The 22673-nt window shown below is 36.0% G+C and overlaps 1 protein-coding gene across 6 annotated transcripts in view; it reads right to left on the bottom strand.

Moving 5' to 3' along the window:
* The window catches only part of LOC131151651 (uncharacterized), a 52653-nt gene that overhangs the window by 9413 nt on the left and 20567 nt on the right, over positions 1-22673 (bottom strand). For 4 of the 6 annotated variants that reach the window (XM_058102930.1, XM_058102931.1, XM_058102935.1 and 1 more), the window contains 3 exons: positions 8374-8537; positions 7942-8076; positions 3960-4090 (listed from right to left, as the gene is read on the bottom strand). In XM_058102930.1, coding sequence (XP_057958913.1) covers positions 3960-4090; positions 7942-8076; positions 8374-8537 — 430 coding nt within the window. Of the gene's footprint in view, positions 1-1619; positions 1787-3959; positions 4091-7941; positions 8077-8373; positions 8538-22673 lie in introns of those variants that run through there. The other 2 variants (XM_058102932.1, XM_058102936.1) reach the window with 2 other exon arrangements.

Below are 22673 nucleotides of genomic sequence, written 5' to 3'. Positions count from 1 at the left end.
CCGTCTCCTCTGGCTGTTCGTCTCTCTCCTGCAAGCTCCTCCAACGGGCTGCAATGCAGCTGTTCTGTCTCTTTCTTTCACAACCACTCACAACCTCCTTTAGATCTTCAACATCACTTCAAATTGTCTACAAACGTCAAATCTTCTCAGGTCTGCACCTTTATCTTCTCAGGCAACCTCTTTCCTGCAGCCCTCTCTCTACACAGGCAACTTCTCTGACATCGGCAAGCCACAACAACCAAGAAGATCTCTCTATTTCCATTCAGGATTTAACTGAGAGAGAGAGAAAGAGAGGGGGGGCCCCGGGGGGGAGGGAACTGAGTGAGTCAACACTCTGAAAGGCAATGGGTGGAGTTGTGGAGACTTGGAGTAAAATATTTAAGCTCAATGATATGCACGTAACAGTGGCCCTACAATTCATGGGAAAGTACCCCCACGAGCATACTCTCTGAGCTGTCTTCTAGGGGAAAGTTTAAAGAACATGTTCTATTTTAATTGTCTAATGAAATATGTAATTTTTAGTATATATATTTTATTTATATACTTTAAATAAAAAATTAAATTCCTAAAAGGCTTATGCCTCAACACCTTGAGGTTTGCACCCCGCTTCGTCAAGGGTAAAACTCTTTGCCTTGTGCCTTCACCTTTTGAAACATTGATTCCACCCAGTGCAGTATATAGACATTCTCATGTTGAAATTTGGGAATTCTCATTACTTGTATATTGAAGGTCATGGAATAATAAAAATTTTTGAATTGTCATTTGCTTTATGATGACAAGACACTTCTTTTGTAAGCCATTTGATGCAGGGGCAGAATCAAGGATCTGCAACCATGAGAGCTATTAGAAGAAATTGAAGGGGAAGAGAGGAGAAAGGAGATGCAAAGGGGAACAGAGGTTCACTTCAATTCAGATTCATCAACAGCTGCCTAAAACTTGGCTTTCACACACTATTTATAAGAAAGCCTCTTCACATGAAATTACACATAAACCCCTAAAACTATGTTTCATTACAAACATACGTCTAGAATATACAAATACTACAAACAAGCCCCTAAATATACATAATATTCTACTAATTAAACTAACACAGTAAACTTACTAAACACAACAATTCCTTGACCCAACTCTTCTTAATTATTCTCCAACAAGGATCTCCCCAAGGTGTTGCTTACTTGCTTCTTGTCCTACATCAACTATACCCAGTTAGAAAAAATTCAGCTTCAAATTTTGAAATGCTGGAGGATGAAAAGTAAGAACCAAACTTGAACTTTTCAGAAGCCAGCATTAGAGTGATACAAGAAACTATGATCCTTTGGCAGCATCATAGACTTTAATTGAAAGTTAGCATCAATAAACACATCGGGAATGACAAACTCAACAATTCGCTATCATACCAAATGATGCAAGGGCAGCATAATCTGTAGCCATGGGAGATATTAGAAGAAATTGAGAGGAAGGAAGGGGAAGAGAGGAAGAGATATGCAGGGGAAATTCACATTCACTTCAATTCAAATCCTTCAAAACTGCCTCCAACATGGCCTTCACACACTAGTTATACGAAAGCCCCTTCACATGAAATTACACATAAACCCATAAAACTACATTATGTTACAAGCATAGCCCTAGAATACACAAATACTACACACAAGCCCCAAAATACACATAATAGTCTACTAATTAAACAAAACACATAATAAACTACCAACTAAACCCAACAATTCCTTGACCCAGCTCTTTTTAATTCTTCTCTAGCAAGGATCTTCCCAAGCTCCTGCCTCTTGTCCTACATCACCATTAAATCCTCATATCATGATCATTTTATTCCTAGGAATGGACATTCCATGAGCCAAACATAACATAGGACTTAAGATATGACTAATGAACAAATGGAAAGACATCAGTGCATATGGATTATTCATCAAATTGAGAAAGATAACATATAGGCTTGCAAAAGAGGCTCAGGCAGACTGATGACATTGCCACCTGATACCATCTCACTTTCGGTGAGGTTTATGTATGGAACACAGATTCAAAGCTCACAGCCACTCAGACACCTACAATTGGAAGGCCAACTGGCTCACAAGAACATATATAGAAACCTTACCATCTTATCTTACTTGGGACATATACGCACACACTGCAGCAGGTATTCAGGGAGTAACAGGTGATGGAAGACTGTAAGAGACACTAAAGAAAGACCAGTACTAGGCTTTGATAATTGTGGGAGGAATTACAAATGGTTTGGCCACAGACTTGGGGATAATTTGTGATGGATTGTGGCTTTCATGAGAGAGGGAATATAGAAAGCAATATGTGCTATGCAAAACATGGGTGGACAATCATCTACACACCCCCTCCCCACAAATTTTTTTTTAAAAAAGTGTGCACATGCACATATTCAAACCACAAGAAGTATGAAGGAAATACCAATGATGATATCACTAGATCATTTTTATTTTTTATAGAAAATGATGCTATCACTAGATTAAATGAGATTCAATAATAAAAGATAAGATTGATTTATATAAATGTTCTGCTAGTGTATTAATGGAAGGATCAACTTAGAAAAAGAATTTTTCAGTCAGGAAAATCAAACAAGATAACACCACTTGGCTTGTGTTCATAAATTTAGCTGATTGCTTGAAGAGCAGGGGCTTGGCAGCCCTTGATAGGTTTAAAGCAAGAGTGGCCTGGTTGGAAAATTACACATTGGTTATTGTGTGGGGACTTGTAACACTCGGAAGGGTGAAGGTGGTCTAGATGGTAAATTGGAACGATTCACCGTCGATTAATGTGGGTGCTTATTGAGCTTGTGGGAGAGGGCAAGCCTTGGGTCAACAGCAAGGGTGCTCCTTTGTGATCAGTTGGTCAAGGGTTCAAGTCCAAGGAAAGAACCTCTTTGCATAAAAATCAGGAGTAAGGCTGCATATACTATGATGACTATCCCCTTACCCTTGCGAAGTGGGGAGCCTTGTGGCCTAGGTAGGGGTATAAGTGAGACAAGCCTACTCGCAAGCTACATAGACTACTTGTCCCCTAACTCAACTCAACTCCATTATACTCGAGTTTGAATTACTCGAGTATTTTAACAAGTTGAGTTCGAGCTCGATAAAAATACTTGAGTTGAGTTCCGAGTCTAATCGAGCTTTTTAATTTTTATTATCTTTATATTTTTAAGTCATATAATATATATTTTATAAATATATCTAATATTAGATGTAAATTATATATATTTACACATGTATTTAATATTAATTGATAGCCAAGTCGAGTGTAATTGAATCGAGCTCAAGTTTTAAGTACTTGTAGCTGAGTCGAGTGTGAGTTTAACAAATTTGAGATCGATCAAGTATGAGTCAAGTTTCAAGCTTAACATTCTTAGTCAAGTTAAGTTCGAGTGTTTTATTGTGTCGACTGAACTCGACTTGAATACGCTAGGCCCAGGGATAATCTGCTGAGCTTGTACGCGCAAGAATGCTCCTAGTGAAATTTCTCGGAAGGATTTCCATTAGTTTACTGGCCATATGAAAGAAAAAAAAGTATAAGACAAAAAACAATGATATGGAAGGTTGAAAAACAAAACTAAATAGAAAGTTGTTTATGTCTCAAGTATTTGAAAGGTTGGTTTCTTTTAGTATTTCCAACTAAATGAATGTGTGGCATTTCCCAAAAAAGCTATTCAACTAGCGCAGTTCGTGCCTTCCTACTCTTTTGCAGACGTATATGCATGATAACTTAGCTAAGAATAAGGTATGTATCACACAATGACCAAGCTTAAAAAATGCTTAAATGCTCAGTCATATCTTATTCTCAAACCAGTTCAAATTTATCAAACAAACCTCTTTCAAAATTACATTCTTAAAACTTGATGGGGCCTCAATAGATTAAGGCTTAGGGAGTGGGGCATGGAAGCTAGATGAATATTTTAGGCCAAAAGGCGTCAGACCTTTCCTTACCTCTTGTTGAAATGCTCCCCATCTGCTTCTAACATTGGAGCAATTTTTTCATCTAGCCTTTGCATTACAATAAGCAGCTTCTGCATGCTCTCTGTAAGTTCTTCATCATCCATGTTGGTTGCAGCAAGGGTCTGAAAATGTACAAATTGAAAAATCATGAATCGCCTACTAATAAAAGATTTCAGAGTACTTGTTTAAATTGTTCAGGAGGACATCGAATCCACTTCTTCACACACCCAAATTACTAAGAAAAAGAGGAACATAAGACAAAACCTAATGCCTTCATTTTTCCCTCTTTCCATTTTTTATCTGTCTAGATGGACCAGCAATCCTAAGGTCAATAAATAGGAAAGAAACAATAATGAGTAGAAAATATCACTGTATTGATAATCTGAAATAAACAATTGCCTGGGTGCAAGCAGACCATTTGTGTGCATTTTTAAGTAACAAGTTTAGTTGATAAAACCAACAACTCAAATAAGTGTAATGTCCCACAAGCCACGAACCTTCAGTAGGTGAATAATTGGATGCTTCCCCCTCCCCCTTCGGGGCGGAGGAGGTAAGTAGCAAGTGGATCATTCATATCTTTGCATCTAGAAATCAGACCTATGTTAATTACAAGTTGAAAGCCCAAATTTAGGAATTTTGGAAAATTTTTATTATTTACTATTTTTATGGTAACTCACTATACTTTTATTTATTATTTATTCTCAAAATTTTTTTCCATAGATATTTCATGGTCAAGTATTTAGTAAAACAAAGAGTGCATTTATTTTGCAGACTAAAGCAAAAGGGCTCGACTAAACTCCCATAGTCAATATTTCGTGTGACCAAAGAGGTGGATTAGACAGGCTAAGGGAGACTCCTCATTCTGTGCAGATGGTTGTGGTACAAAGCTCCTTCCCACCCCTACCAAAAAAAATTAAAAAATAAATAAAAAGAAAACCACCAGAAAAGGTTATGTTGTATGTAGCAATGTTATTGTTGGCATAAAAAACAACCTCTACGTCATTATACTAGCCCGCATTGGATAGCAGGACTAAAATAGGACATAATAATTGTCAGACTCAGCCAATCCAGTCCTGCAAAACTCAATCTTGGAAACAAATGCACCCTAGAAAGCTAATACTTGGGATTCGAGTAGAAACACTAGATAATATTTTCCAAAATTAAAAGACCTAACACTTTTAGAAATGTTTCCCCAAAATACATACGGACTTTTCTTTGAAAAAAAAAAAAGTGAATATGAACACCTTTAGAAACAAATTAAAAAAAATTAAAATAAATATAATTACAGTAAGTCACCACCATAAAATAGAAAAAACTAAAATTTTTCCAATCTAAAATTTGTCTCATCTTGAATTTGCACCCTCCTCACATCCCTTGTTGTACAAAAAGTTATATGGTAAAAAATATGCCAATAGAATGAACGTAGGAGAAGGGCTAGGGCTGCAAACAAACCAAGTTGCTCATGAGCGGTTCGAAAGCTTGGCTTGGTAAGAACTCATTTAGGCTCATTCATTACATAAATGTGTGATTCCCAAGCCCAATTTTACGACTACTATGATAAATGGGCCAAGCCTGAACACGAATGGGCTCGAATAGTTTTGGCTCGTGAGCGGCTCGATTATCGGCTCAGTTTAGACTCGTTTAATAGGTTTGAATTAGAACCATTTATGAACAAGTTTAATAAGGTCAAATTAGCTCGATAGACTATAGTGGGCTTAAAAGTAGGGCCTATTTTTGCATAGGATTATTTAGCTAGAACTCCATAACCTTAATTTAAGGTTAATGCTTAAGGCCAATAGGCTAGTTTGGTGGGACAAAAAAACTTTAAAATAGTATTACTAAGAGCACCTTTTACCTTTTTGCCTAGCAAAACCTCATATCTCTTAAAATAAGAGGTTCCAAAAGAATCACACTATTAGTGACAATCATCTTCTATAAGGATGACCCTCTCCACATCCTAAATTTGAGATGTATCTTGGTAGGGTTAGAGGCGGCGTTGAGTTTGAAAATTATCTCTTGCAAAAGTAAGATTATTCCGATCAGCAAAACCTTAAATAAGCCCCTTCTCACAAGACTTTTGGGATGCAAGATGAGATCCTTTCCTATCAATTACCTTGGGCTACCTCTTGACACAAAATTCAAAGACAAAAGAGTGTGGGATCCCATCAATCAAAAATTTAAAAAAAAAAAAAAAAAGGCTGGTAGGATGGAAAACGAATATTTTGTCGAAAGTTGGCTGACTCGCCTTCATTAATAGCACCTTGACAAATCTTCACATTTACTTCACGTCCCTCTTCCCCTTCCTGGCTCTTGTTGCCAAAAGACTTGAGGGAATTCAAAGGAGGTTCCTTTGGGGGAGCTTGGGGGAGGAATTCAAGTTCGACCTAGTCAAGTGGGGTTTGGTGAAACAAACCATTCATTCAAAAGGCTTGGGTTTGAAGTCCCTCAACTTTTTCAACAAAATCCTTACTTAGGAAATGGTTATGGACTTTCATGATTGAGAAGGAAAACCTTTGGTGGGGAATCATTGTCGCGAAATGTGGGCTGGATCATAATGACTGGATTTCCTAGGTTGGCAAAGGATGGCACAATGTTGAGGTGTGGAACTTCACTAGGAAAGGTTGGGATGACTTCTTTTCTTGTACTAGATTCCATGTAGGGAACGAGGACAACAATTACTTTTGGCATGATCAAGAGGCTCTTAGTGCCTTGTTCCAGCCATTTGTAACTTGGCTTGCGACAGAGATGCCTGCATAAGCCAGCACCTCCAAACCTTAGATCGAGGTTTCTTTTGGAACATCCCCTTAGAAATGTGGAAGATTGAGAACTACACCATATTGCAAACACCTACAGCTATCTTTACTACTTCCAGCATCATGACAGCACAAATCAGCCAGCTTGGGCCTTATATAAGAAGGGGGTCTTCACCATTAGATCCTTTTGCAAAAGACTCTGTCCTCCAGAGTCCAATAGTAAAAGTTATCCTTGGAGTCAAATTTGGAACTTGGAAGAGAGCTACCCCTGTAAAAAGTGCCTTCCTTGTTTGAGAGGCAACTCATGGTAAGATCTTGACTTTAGATAGCTCACAGAGAAGGGGTCTATCCTTTGCCAATAGATGCCCTCTTTGCATGGCTGATGCTGAATCAGTTGAGCATGTCCTCCTTATTGCCCTTGGACTAGGAACCTGAGGAATTTGGCTCTGAACTTGATAGGAAAACAGTAGGTCACCACCAACTCTATTTTTTTTTTTTTGGGGAGGGGGGGGGGGGTGTGATTTGGGCAACAGAAGAGAAGAAAAAGGCTGTCTTTCATTCTCGCAATTTTTTGGTGTGTTTGGAAAGAAGGAAATAGGTGAGTGTTTAGTAACTCAACCTCAACGTTTCAGACAAGCAAAAAGCAATAATGGTTAAAGGCAGTTACTAGCTGGCACAGTGGAAATGTTTTTTATGACTTTAATGTAAATCTTTGTCTTTGCGACACCCTTCAAGGAAGTTGATTTGTTGTAATTTGAGCTGGCATTTCCTTGATGCCTTTTCAATAAACTCTCTTTATTTCAAGAAAAAACAAAAAAAAATGAGCATAGCTCAAATAAGGTTGCAATGGATAGATGAGCAGGCAAATAGTAATAGAATGTTACTGAAAAATTTATAGCTTCAAGCTATCGAATGCAAGATGATAGAATATTATAAAAAGAAAAATTATATGGAAGGAGAAGAAAGAGTAAACTATAGTAAGGAAGGCATAATGAAACATGATAATTACAATAGTCAAGCAACTAATATGGAGAGATTCAAAATGAAACATAAATATGATAATAAGAACCATATAGTTTTATGAAGTAAAAAAAAAGGGCAGACCAGTGCACAAAACTACCGCATATGTGTGGTCTGGGGAAGGGGCGGACCACAAGGAGAAACTGTAAGGCAGAATAACCAAGAGCAAAAACCATATGCAAGGACCAGCAAAATATCACCTGAGCAGGACGCCCCCTAGTTCGCCTTTGCATAGCAAGTCGAAGTTGATTAAATAGATTCCCTACAACCTCCTTCTGATTTATAAGCTCTATAAGTGAGGCTCGATGACTGCGACTGCAGATCAAAGCACTATACTGCAGTTCGGCGAGAAAGAGAAGCAACTTAACAAATCAATAATATTTTGTAAAAAATAAAAATTCAAACATCACCATAAAATTCTTATCCACAATCAATTTACTTTCTAATTATATAACTTATACAACACTTAAGCTTCTCATCAACCAAGGTAAGAAAATTCCTCTTTAGCTCCATTTCATATTCTAGTTACATGTGTCGCATATCATGCTCAATGTAACAAATCTTCAATTACAGTGACAAATTGATGATCTGGACTCCAAATCAAAGCAATGGCATCTAAAGCATATGCTAACCTCTTCTTCCAATTCTCGACAAATTAATGCTGTCCTCCACCGCAGATGAACCTTTGATTGGCTTACATCAGTATAAATATGGTCACCAACATACAATATCTCGTCTCCATGGATGTTCAGGGAATTCTCAATCATTTGAGCACTCCCACCCGAGTACAAGCCGCCTACAGAAGAGTATAAAAAAGTGTGAAATCTTTTCCTCAATATATAAGTTCATAGGATGAATAAAAGTATTTCATATAACAAGCTATATGTGATCTCTAAAACACAGAAATTATGTGAAGAAACTAATACAGCTAATTGATGACAGCAGATTTCAAAACAAATCAAGGAATTAGTGAACCATAAAAATTTACAAAAAAATGCTTTAAAGTGAAGATCAATAGTTCAATAGAATTACATTGGTCTTTGATGCAAGAGAAAATCATTTAATTTTCTTTCTTTTAAAAATTCATGCTATTGTTCATGGCACAATAGTGTGAGTGCTGCTCATGCAATTATAGTACAACTGTTTACTGTAGCAGATCTGGTTTTGGGAGCTTTTTATGAGTTTCTCCATTCTTGTTTTGGTTTTGTTTTAATAACAAAAGAACTTATGTTAGATAGAAATAAGAGAAAGTACAATGTTCAGGGGCAATAATTCCACCATCATAGTTGTCAATCGAGATTCGAATTGTGAATGGAAATTCCAATTTAATGAATCGTGAATCAAAAATCGAATCGAATCATGAGATTTGGTACAAAATTTGAAAAACTGATTCCAAATGGCAAACACTTGTGTACAACAAAATAAAATAGCAAAACACATTGAACTTTCAACAAATATGGATAACTCATGTTGTTAACTGGATTGACGCTTGCTGTTGAAGCAAGTTTTGTAGGTCTGAATCCTACCATGATCTATTTAACCCTACATATATTTGTATAAAGGAACAACTAGTCATATACACAAAGATATTACATGATTTATCCATACCATCTCTATCAAGTATCAAGTTATGGTAATTTGCCACAAACTGTATGCCTAACACGTGTTATGAGATGTCATGTTCAAAAAAAAAAGAAGATATCTAGAAGCCCACATCTCATATTCATAAAACAAAACAAACTAAACTCTAAACCATCTATGATAGAATATAGACTACTAATGTGCGATGTAGTGCATCATCATTCATCATCCCATTACCCTAATGTAAGGTCATCGTCATCATCGCTATCATCACCATCTTCATCATCTACCACAATCATCTCTTTTTGTTCCTCCTCATCTTCATCTCCTTCCTCTTCATCAATCAGTTTAATGTCATCTTCTTCAACATTTTTTCCTTTTCCTCCACGATCAAATATGAGATTCCTTGGTCCTACATTATCATATGACATTATAAAATTATTAAAACATGTCAATTATTTTTAATGCTCCATCCTCCACTCATAAACTAATTACTTCTACAGAAACAAATATAAAGTCATACAACTCATAACTCTCTTTCTTTTCTTGCTATTTCCAACTCCTCCATTATTTTCAAAGCACTCATTGGCATTCATCCATGAAATGTCTTCTAGTAGACAAGGGCCTTCCCTTTTGGTAATCCATTCATCATCTGATTCCATGTCCGATAAACAAATTGGATCATATGTCTCACCACTTTGTTGCCTCCTCGTTTGCCTTAGCTCTAGTTGAATAATGTATTTAACACAAGAACATTTAGTCTTTGTTGTTCCAATTGGTTCCTTTTTTTGGAGTGGGCATGGCCAAATGTGCTCCAATTTCTATCACATCCAGTGGCACTACATGTAAGGCTAAGGACTTGTATTGCAAGTCTTTGAAACTCTTTGCATTCCTCTCCATAACTCTCCCACCATAAAGCTATAGATATGGTCAAAACAAATGAATAAACATCATATCATATTCTTGGTCATGAACGAAAAAATTATCATAAAGACAAGTAGGCAACCATCGGATTGATATAATACCAGGTCGTTTCTTGTCTCTTGCTAGAGTAGCCATGCTTAAGCCAAACATCCCTTCAACTTTTTGAACTTTTCCAATTGTTGATCAATAATGATCCTTGTTTTAATATCTGAATGCATTTTTTCAATAATGTTACATGGACCAATTTTGACTTCCATGGCCGCACTAAAGCCATCACTATTTTGGAACCTACAAATAAAATAAGTGATAAGGTAATAGGCTTACCGCTCATATAACATGTTATCGAATTGATTTAGTTTTTGGACAACGTAACTTACCTTGGGTTAAGGAAATATACTAATGCAAGAAGGGGCCTATGGAGTTGCAAGTCGCATCTTATATCAATGATGCCCCAAATACGATCATACTTGGTCTTTTGATGATTAAAGTTTTGGGCAATTTGTTCTTTTCCTCTATCCACGACTTCATAAATATACCCCATTGCTAGTTTCACATCACCATCAACAAGCCTTAGAACTTTCACAAGGGGGCTCACACACTTCAAGCAATACTTTATTGCTTTCCAAAACTTATCATCACACAATAATATGACCTCCACTTTCTTAGCTTCCAACCTCGAAGCATATTAACACATGGCCCACTCCTCTGATGCAAGCATGGTTCAAAGAGTGAGTTTGTTTTCATCAAAACTTTTTAATGTAAGAAAAGATGTACTTGTAACCCCAACTCTCTTAAAAAAAATTTTTTCCTAGAAAACTCTCTAAAACATGTTAAGCACCCATATATGTCGATAAATGAAGACACACACCTCCTTAGCCTTATGAATTGTATCATGAAAGATAGGCAAATCTCCAATATCATGCAAAATTAGGTCAACTGCACATGAAGACCAAAACATGTTTCCTCTGATCCATTAGCAACTCATCAGCACCCACATAAGCTGAGGCACTATCCGTCACCACTTGAACCATATTTTCCCCTCCAATCTGTTCCACTAATGGGTCAAGCAATTCATACAATTTATAAGCATCCTTCACCACACTCCTATTGATTTGAGAAAACCGTGCCACTAGGACTACTAACTAGAAAATTTGTGAGATGCCTTTGTTTTGTATTGGTCCATCCATCAACATCAAAGTACATCTAGTCTTCACTCACTCTTTCTTGTATTATTCCATAATTTATTTGAAACTATCAACTTCTTTCTTCAAAAATGTTACTCTAGCTTTGTGATAACTTGGGAGCTTCAATCCCTTTCCATATTCCCCTTTCCATGTTCCCCAACCATCTTCATCATTGATGCAAATAATGGACTCTTCACCAAGTTGAATGGTAAAGCATGTTCATATAAAAACCAGCATATGCTTTGAACCACCGGCTCCCTATTTTTCACCATGCATTCAAGGTGCTCAAACCCTTTCCCTTTTACTCCTTTGCCCCCCTTACTTATAGAAGCATCCATGGTGCCTCATCTTTGTCCTCCTATAATTTGAACTTCTTGTCCTCCGAATTCTTCTTGAAAAATTTCTTTTTCATTGTCAATATTCTTTTGTTTTACACCTTCGAAAAGGTTGACAAATTTTTCCTTCAATTCTTCTGGAAACTTCTTACAGGGAGCAACATTATCATGATCCCCCACAAAAGGATGCTTCATTCTAATTATGCCACCCCATCTTTCAAGCCCACAATAGTTGCACTTCAAGTGCATCCTATTATCATTGATTCGGGAACAATGATCCCATGTAGGATCTTCACTCCTTGTGTCGGAAGTCTTTTTTCTAGGCTTAGCACTTGACTAGAAGCCATCTTCCCACACTAACACTCAAATAAGCACAAACTTTCCAAGTCAAATTTCAATTTTTCAACCAACAAATAAAAAATGAATAACAAATTCAAAAAGAGAAGGGAACAACTAAAGAAGTATAATAAAATTATATAAATATATAATACTATAACTAATTAACTATATTACTTAATACTTAGTAGCTAATTTATTAAAAGTTTATAACTCTATATTTTGTATATTAATATATAATATAATATGAGTATAACACTATAATGATTAATTAATAATTGAATATTATAAAATATCAAAAAGTTCAATGGTGAATAGTCCATTATAATAAACTATTAATTGTTGAATAGTTGATATAATGCAATATATTTAACATTTAAGTAATTTACAAGTGTATCCATTCTTTAAAAAAAAATAAGAAAATGATTCAATTATTCAAGACAAGAAAATATTAATAAAAAAATTGAACTTTGGGGCTTTTAAGACTATATTTTAAGAGAATGTGTCATAAAAAACAATTAAGATTTGAACTTTATTGTGTTTTATGAGAAGAAAAAAATATCTTTTTTTATAGTCTTTTTTTAAAACTTTAACAACTAAAATAAGTACAAAAAAACAAAAATAAATTAAAAGTATACAGAAAACTAATTAAAATTTAAAAAATGAATAAAAAATTGCAGGAAATCAAATAAAATTATCAGTTACCTATCACTCTATCAGCACTGAGTCTTCAACTATTTCTTCAATGGTAAAAAGAGCAACCAGCCCCTCTTCGAGTTCTCTTGTATTTCTTTTATGGCAGAACAGAACAATAAAGGAGAAGACTGGTACTCGCAGTCCTTTGAAGCTCAATCTCAATGGCAAAAGCAGAGCACAGAGGAATAGTTGAAAATAGAAGGTGCTGAAGGGAAGGCCAAAGGTCTCGTTTCTTTCTCTCCTTTTGGGACAGAAAGCTACGTAAAGGGCACAACTAACAAAATCGTGCAAAAAATAGGGGTAAAATTGGGTTTTATTGGCCTTTAAACTAGTCAGATATTCATGTGCCGCGAGAGACAAGAATCGATCTAATTGTGCGATTCGATTAGATTCATCGATTCACCACCTGAATCACTCGATTCACCTTCGATTCAGCTCCAAAATCGATTCCTCTAATCATTCGACTTGATTTATAGCATGTTCTACTCAAATCATACAATTCTAACAACTACGTCCACCATAAAAAAAGGGGGGAAAAATAGATCCCAAAATAGAACTAAATGAAATCAACCAAGAAACCCCCTTTTCAAACCCTTCCCATCATAATTTACTCTTCAAATTCACTGATTCCTTTTGACCCTTCACGTTTTGACTTTTACCACCATCTAAGCGCACTTCATTTCCTCCAATATCACTTAGTTTTAAATCCATTTTATCCATAGGAATTTGAGCTTCTAACTCCTCCTTGGAAATCTCCTCCACTGGTGTATTCCATCGCTATGCTGAAATTTATTCACCAACCCATCATTATTAAAAATTGTAACTCTCTTCACCTTCCAATAGGTAGATGCACATAAAAGAAATCTCTTATTTCATCACACGAGTCAGAAACATACCCATATTGTTTGCGAATCTCATCCAATAACAAACCCCTAGCACTATCAAAATCACTATTGTCATTACTTTTTGAATTTGAAAAATCCCCTCATTTCTTTACCTCCTTACCTTTTCTAATCTCATTAGAACCTCTAATGTTTTTCTTAGCTTGAGGAACTTCAATAATGCTAAACCCTCCTCAAAATCTCTCCCTAGTACCTCTGTTGTTGACTCAATAGAATTTTCCCTCTTTTCTTTAAATATCTTCTTCGTGTCCGCACCCAAATAGGCCACCTTTCGACAAGCATAAACCTCATTACCTTCAAATTTATTCGTATAAAGACGACAATCATCATATTTCTCCCCCAGCCTTGCTTCTTTTCTACTCTTTTTCGCACCACCTAATACATTTTCGGAGCTAGACACAATTTTATCACCCCACTTTTGAGACAAGTCTATTCTTCAAACATCCTAAGCTTCCTCCAACTCTTGATCAATTCGATTCATATTCTTAATAACTGGAGGCAGAGTAATATTCCAATAAGTTGAGGCTGAAAAACAATTCCATTATGGGAAGGTATATCACCCTCCTTCCCAATACTAGTCTTTTGAGAAGTAGGAGCAGTATTTTGGGCCTGTCCAATGTCTAGAACCAACATAGCAGTACTTGGATCCTTAATTTCTGAAACATGGGCCTGCATATCACCTGGAATATTTTGTGGAAGTCCGTTCGAGGAGAGCCTCCCTTTGCATCGAAATTAAACTTTGTATCACCCTTTTCTAAACATTGGGCCTTTTTTAAATAATTGGCCCAATTTAGTTAAAGATAAAATACCTCCTTTTGTCCATTATCTGGGCTAGGTCCAAGATAAGAAGCATGCATCCCGACTTAATCTAGGTTCTTCTACTTCATTTTATTTTTATTTCTTTCTTTCTTTTTTATTTATTATTAAATCCTATTCACTGCTTCCTCCCAAATGCAACCCTAGCCGCCTCACTTATTGTCTCTGCTTTGCTGGAAACCCTAACTTCCTTCTTGCTCCTGCCAATGGAAGCTGACTAATATGCAATGGCCCTAGAATTGTTCAAATGCAGCTCATTTCCACACCAATGACACAGCTCTTGTTTCCCAACGCTCATACCTTGCTTTACGGAATGGACTTTACTACTGCAGCCATCACCTTCACGATTTTTGCCTTCCAGCACCACATAACTCCAAGATCTAAGTCATGGAGAGTAATATGTGCCTACACTTCTAGTTTCCTCATGAAAATATTGGCTATCTCGCAAAATACAATCATGAAAGTTGAAACTTCACCAACCATCACCTTTTTCACTTACAGGAATATAAATTGAAAATTTCTTCCCTTTCCATCCCAACCCTAACTCCATATACTTTCCTGCCTTCGTCCATTTAATCGACATCCATAGCTTTGTGACACCTAATTGAACTGACTAAAACCCCCTTTGCATGCGATAGAGGGTAGACAAGCCATCAATGAACCAAGAAAACCCTTTTGGAAAATCTAACCCACTTGTTTCGAGAGACATTGTTCTCCACCACAAGCAAGGACACAACCTCTCTAGCCTTATGTAACTGCAAATCAAAAGATTTATATTCGCTCTTTGAAGTTTCTTAATTCTTTTTTCTTTATCTTGAACATTTGAATGGTTGAAACAAAGCCTATTGATGTCGGACAAGAAGCAAGACCTTGGGAAAATCCTTGCTAGAGAATAATTAAGAAGAGTTGGGTCAAGGAATTGTTAGGTTAAGTTAGTAATTTATTGTGTATTTAGTTTATTTAGTACAGTATATGTGTATTTGGGAGCTTGTTTGTAGTATTTGTGTATTCTAAGGGAATGTTCGTAATGTAATTTAGTTCTAGGGGTATATGGGAATGCAAAGAGGCTTTCTTATAAATAGTGTGTGAAAGCCATGTTGTAACAGTTGATGAATTTGAATTGAAGTGAACGTGAGTTTCCCCCTGGTGTATCCTCTTCCGCTCTTCTTATTTCTCCATAGTTGCATAACCTTGATGTTGCCCAATGATTGCAAGGACAACGTCAAGGTTTTGTAGCCACGGAGAAATCAGAAGAGAGGACGGAGAAGGGAGAAGAGAGGAGATACCAAGGGGAGACTTACGTTCACTCCAATTCAAATTCATCAACAACTGCTACAACATGACTTTCACCCACTATTTATAAGAAAGCCCCTTCACATGAAAATTACACTTAAAACCTTAGAACTAAATTACATTACAAACATAGCCCTAAAATACACAAATACTACAAACAAGCCCCAAAATACACGTAATACTCTACTAATTAAACCAAACACACAATAAACTACTAACTTAACCCAACAATTCCTTGACCCAACTCTTCTTATCATTCTTTAGCAAGGATCTTCCCAAGGTTTTGCTTCTTGTCCTACATCAACTCTCCCCCACTAAGAAAAAATTCAACCTCGAATTTTAAAATGTTGGAGGATCAAAAGTAAGAAACAAGTTGGGACTCTTCAAAGGCTAGTACTTGAATAATACAAGAAACCATGTTCCATTGAAAGTACCATGGACTTGAGAATTAGCATCAATGAACTCAGCAGGGATGACAAACTCTACCATAGCAATGTCTGAAAGACTTTGGATGTCTTCAAACACATTCATTGCCTCGTTTGTAGTGTCTTCAAGTTGAGTAACTTTGACGTGATCAATAATCTCAAATTCTTTGTCTTGGTTGGTTGATAGAGATGCTTCTAAATGAGTTTCTTTCCATTTTAGTGAAAGACATGTGTTCCCATGTCCTTAAGTCACACCCAAATCATCCAACCAAGGAGAACAAAGGAGTACATGACCAATGTTCTTGGGTATGATATCACACCAAACGCTATCAAAATAGGCACCCATTTAGATAGGAACCGAATATCTTTCACAAGCATATACGAGGTTCCGCATGAAGTTGCGTAAGAATAATTTCCATATCTTTTTCTTGCACTTAGAAAAAGGTACGGAATGGCTTGATATGTATAGATTGATGAAACTAAGGACGGAGTAAAGGCAAAGTTAGAATTATGGAGAGAAGCTTTGGAATCTAGAGGCTTTAGGATAAGTAGAAATAAGATAGAATATATGAAATGTAATTTCAATAATGGTAGGAGGAATATTGGAGACAAAGTTAAACTTGATGATGAAGAAATAAATAGCACTTGTAGATTTCGATACCTTGGATCTATTATGCAATTTGAAGGAGAAATTGAAGATGATGTAATGCATAGAGTTAAAGCAAGTTGGGTAAAATGGAGAAGTGCTTCAAGCGTGCTTTGTGATCGTAGAATACCCTTAAAATTAAAAGGAAAGTTTTATAGGATGGCTATAAGACTAGTTATGCTATATGGATTAGAATGTTGGGCGACAAAGAAACAAAATATCCAAAAAGTAAAAGTTGCTGAGATGAGAATGCTTAGATGGATGAGTGGTATAACATTGAAAGATAAATTAAGGAATGAACATATTCGCACAAAGTTAGGTGTAGCTCCGATAAGATAAGGGAAGGACGACTGTGATGGTATGGACACTTGCAACATAGGCCACATAGTGCACTAGTAGGGAAGAGTGAGTTAGCAACTGTGGAAGGCAGTAGGAGTAGAGGTAGACCTAAAATAACTTAGAATGAGATAGTAAGGATTTAATAGCCCTGAATCTGTCAAAAGAAATGGTCCATGATCGCATTAATTGGTGAAAAATGATTCATATAGCCGACCCCACCTAGTGAGACTTAAGGCTTGGTTTTGTTGTTGTTGTTGTTGTTATTCAACCTCCCAAGGGTGGTCCTCAAGAACCCTAACAACATTTCCACTTCATCAAGCTAAAGAGGTGCAACCTTCTTTGTTTCAACATGGGATGAGTTATTCTTAATGCCATTTTTTTATATAAACTTTATATTATCTTACTATATGTTGAGATAGAGGCATAACACTTGTTAGTCTTGAAGAACATCTTATCAGATGGAATGAGCATGTTGTCTTTCGTGAGAGTCTTTACAACAATTTTACAATACACAGTGGCATTACCATTTGTTAGTCTTGAAGAACATCTTCCAATGACTTCAATTATCATTAGTACGGACTATAATTAGTGAGAAATCAACCTTCACAAACTACAGATGACAATGTAATTTGATGGAGACAAATTCTTTGCCTTCCAATCTATCTTGGCTCCCCTAGTTGCCACCAACAACATTGTTAGAACTCTCAGTAATGGTCATCTTCCAGGTGGAAGAAACATATGTTGCGCCTCTTTAGTTTGATGAGGTGGAAATGCTATTGAGGTTTCTGAGGAATTGTCTATATCAGATCAATTTTGTGATATAAGTCATTTGCCTTTGCAAATTTTCAAGGAATAGTCAGAAGCCAAATCCTTTGCAGGAAGTGGGTTTAGGTGTAGTCTGCAACTAAAGTTATCTTACTTTAGGTTGATATAAAGACATACCATTTGTTAGTCTTGAAGAACATCTTCCCAGGTGGAATGACTGCATTGTCTCTTTGTTACATAGTGTGATAATGGTTGAGTAGACAATCAAATATCTCGTCCATCTACGGTCATAGCAAGGGAGTCCTTGCAGTGATCTTGTTAACAGCAACCGGGCAAGCCAAGATGAATTTGACCTCGTCATTCATGGGGGTCCTTATAACAACAATCTGAGTGGCAACAACAAAAGGTGGAAAGCTTGCAACTTCTAATGGCACTAGATATATTAATCTTCTTTGAAATAATTGCGGTAGCCAATTGACAACTATTTTGGAGAAGATGGTCATGTAGTAGAGTTCATAGTGATTGGTTTGAAGCGGAAATGCCCTTGGGGTTCCTAAGGAACCTAAACAACATTTCCACTTCATCATACTCAATTATGGTGTTCCTGCTCCATTCTCCTACCCGGAATGAGCTTGTTTTCCAAGTCTTGAGATTCTTCATCTCTTACTACCAATTCAATTATGTTAAGAGAGGTTTCTTATGGTTATTTTGTGTTCAAAATTAATTTATCCATCTCTAGAGTATGGTGTTCTTGCTCGATTCTACAACCGAAAATAAGTTTGTTTTCCAAGTCTCAAGATTCTTCATCTCATGTTGCCAATTTCTTACATTACACAGAGGATGACCTTACTTTAGGTTGGAACAGTGACAAACCATTTTTTAGTCTTGAAGAACATCTTACCAAACGGAATGACCACATTGTCCCTTTGTTACATAGTGTGATAGTTGTTAGGTAGACAATCAAACATCTCGTGGATTTGATTTTGTCATTCGTGGGAATCCAATTGATTAGTAGCTTTACTGGCATATCAACTGAATAATAGTTTTTCCCTATACAAGAGAATAAGGAATGATTGATGCTGCAATATATACACCCTAAGAGACTGCAATGTTATATTATTAAAACGTCAAACATACTATTGCTTTCCTTGTACATTCAATATTCTTAGTAGCCTCTGCAAAAAATTTATATTTGTAGTATCATTCTTTCCATCGTGTCGCGTGAGACTTCTACACTAATGGTTGTTGGAGCATAACTGAGTATAAATCGATTTACATGCAATGAATTACAAAGACCCAACACTCTGTACACAAACTTCACGAAACTAAGTCGACCACTCACCCAATTTTCCCCATTAGATTGAGTGCCACTAGTCGTCAAGAAAGTTAAGATTAAGGGCTAGGGCAAAGAAAAAAAGTACTTACAACACGCAACGACCTAAATGTGTCAAAATTATACCTTTGAGTTGGTGCAAGATAGTTATTATGGGCATGCTTTGAAGAATTTGATTTCTCATTTGGAAATTTGAAAGACAAATGTGTTGCATAGAGTACTAGAATATACAAACGACAAGAACATGCTTCATGTAGTACATATAAGCATGCAATATAGAAACGGAAGTGCAGAATTAACTTACATAGTCCCATCAATAATCCAAAATTTGCAATGCACAACAAACAAAATAACTTTTTCCTCAAGATTTCGCATAACAGCTAGGGTAGTTGAGGTATTCAAGGAGCCGAGGCATTCTACACTTAAAAGCTTGACTATTGGAAGGAGTCTTGTGAATATTTAAGGCCTAAATATGAATTTTTGTTAGATTCTCCACTTTTTGAACACCTTAACTATGTTGATTCTACAACCAAAGGATATATGTAAGTTGAAGAATCTAAACGCTCTAGTTGAGACTCATATTAACATTTATTCAATATCTATATATCAAGGGGGAATGTGGTCTAAAGTAGGTAAGGAGGACGTTGTCAACTTTCTTGAAGGCATTTCCAATGCTTCTTCTCTTCATGTATTAAGTCTTGCTCTGGTAAGTTTCTTTTTCCTTTTATCAATGCTAATTGCTCTACATCCAACTCTTTAATTGATTTTCTTGTTCATCTTTCACCGGAAAAATCTCATATCTTCCATAACTTGAATTATCATCAGTAAAAAATATAATTACAGAGAAATCAACCTTCAAAAATTACATTGAACCCCATACATAAGTATAATTTACGAAATAAGAACTCTTGATGGTAAGTTTTCTTTACAATGAATCATAGTTTGCTTCTTCTTCGAAAGTATTTATTCACGACTAACAAAATGCCACTAACAATGCTTTTGTTGCCAATTCAATTATGTCGAGAGTTTACTCCTGCTACACTAGATGCTTTGCACATAGATAAAGTAAAACTGATTTTCCACAAGTTCATTTCCAATAATGGGCTTCACTTGGCTCTTTTCTTAATAAACTCAAATGTGAGTGTGTCTCCATTCTTAAGCACAACAGTTGTGGGCTTAAAGGAGGAGCTGCCCTTGGCTGCTATGCAAAATCTAGTTGAAAAATTTATCATGTTTTATGTGCATTGCAAATTTTGGATATCCAAAAAGTAAAAGTTGTCGAGATGAGAATGCTTAGATGGATGAGTGAGTGGTATAACATTGAAAGATAAATTAAGGAATGAACATATTCGCGGTAAGTTAGGTGTAGCTCCTATAGAAGATAAGATAAGGGAGGGACAACTCAGATGGTATGGACAGTTGCAACGTAGGCCACATAGTGCACCAATGAGGATGAGTGAGTTAGTTACTGTGGGAGGCAGTAAAAGGGGCAGAGGTAGACCTAAAATAACTTGGAAGGAGATAGTAAGGATTTAATATCCCTGAATATGTCAAAAGAAATGGTCCATGATCGCATAAATTGGCGGAAAATGATTCATATAGCCGATCCCACCTAGTGGGACTTAAGGCTTGGTTTTGTTGTTGTTGATGGGACTGTGTAAGTTAATTATGCCATTTTGTTTCTACATTGCATGCTTATATGTACTACATGAAACATGTTATTGTTGTTTGCATATTCTAGTACTCTATTCAATACATTCATCTTTTCAAATATCCAAATGAGAAGTCAAGTTCTTCAAAGCATACCCATAATAACTATCATACAGCAACTCAAAATAAGTGCATTGGAGAGGCAATAAATTAAGAGAACAAGCAATGAAGACATCTTCAATGCTTGCACACACTCTCAGGAAATTGACAAAGTCCTTGACTGCTTTAGACCAAGATCTTCAAGCATAGGACAATTAGAAATAGGCGTTTAACCAAGTCATCATTGAGGAACAAAATACTTTGGAGATGGAGAATCTTGAGACTCGGAAAACAAGCTCTTGTAATATTGAGTTTAGCGTCGTTTTTTTCCACGGAGATGGAATAAATAGGAATGATCATCGTTTACTCTATGTAGCAATTCAAGTATGTTGAGAGAGGTTTCTTATTGTCATTTTGTCTTTAGACTTGATTTCGATGATTGGAAGGTACAAACTAGAGTAAGTATGATTGATAAAGTGGAAATGTTGTTGGGGTTATTTGCCTTCCAATCTTTATTGGTTCACTAGGTTGTTGCCGACAAGAACACTGCAAGAACTCTTTGCTATACCGTGGATGGACAAGATGTTTAATTGTTTACTCGACAACTATCACACCGTGTAAAGAGACAACCACTATGAACGGAAGAAATAAGGTTGCCTCTCTTCAGCCTGATGAAGTAGGAACATGTTCTGTAACAAAGAGACACCATGGTAATTCCACCAGGGAAGATGTTTTTCAACACTAAACGAACACAAAATGACCATAAGAAACCTCTCTTGACATAATTGAATTGGTAGGAGGAGAAGAAGAATCATGAGACTTGGAAAAACAAGCTCTGTGAAATAAATAAGGTTACGCCTCTTTATGTTGATGACTCTTCACGTCACAGATCGTGTAAACAAGTGGTGTTGGAAGGCAAAAATTGCAATGATGATGGACTCCTCTCCCCAGCTATATTCCTCCCAACCCTTCGCACAAAATTCTCATCAATTGTGTCACCCAGATAAAATCACCTTCTTTAGCACAACGAAGGAAACACCGATGTCCAAAACAAAGAGGGATCAATTTTCGATCTTTGTGAGTTTGCAACCAAGGTTAAGTTTCAATTTCGACTCAAATTTAGAAGCTCCAAAAGTTAGGAAATTTCAAATTCAATGTCAATTTCGATTTTGATTTGAAAAAATGACGTAAATCAGTACTAAAGCATGGAATTCTTTGTGAAACTTTAGAAAAGGTTAACAAACATAATAATGTAAGTTTTAGGACTAAAATATTGCAAGTTAAATACATCTATGTTGTGTATGAGGTGAAAAAGTTGTAATATAGTATGTATAACAAACATATTAGTAAAATAATGTACAATAAACATATTCAATTAATACAAAAGAAATTCATAAATCATTTAAATATTATTTATTATACAAATAATGATAATTTATATACAAATGGTTAAATAAGATGTTGTTGTAAGTTTATTTTTATATATAATTTCAAAAGCACTTGTAATAATCTTTTGTCTCGATAAAAATAAATAAAATAAATTAAGAGAGAAATTTCACTCACTCCTAAATCTCTCATTTGAATTCCGAGAAAATTTCATTGCATAGT

Source organism: Malania oleifera, chromosome 3, assembly GCF_029873635.1.
Source record: "Malania oleifera isolate guangnan ecotype guangnan chromosome 3, ASM2987363v1, whole genome shotgun sequence".
In the NCBI taxonomy this organism is placed as follows: domain Eukaryota; kingdom Viridiplantae; phylum Streptophyta; class Magnoliopsida; order Santalales; family Ximeniaceae; genus Malania; species Malania oleifera.
Note: the sequence above shows the minus strand (reverse complement) of the source record. Positions and strands in the feature narration are given on the sequence as shown.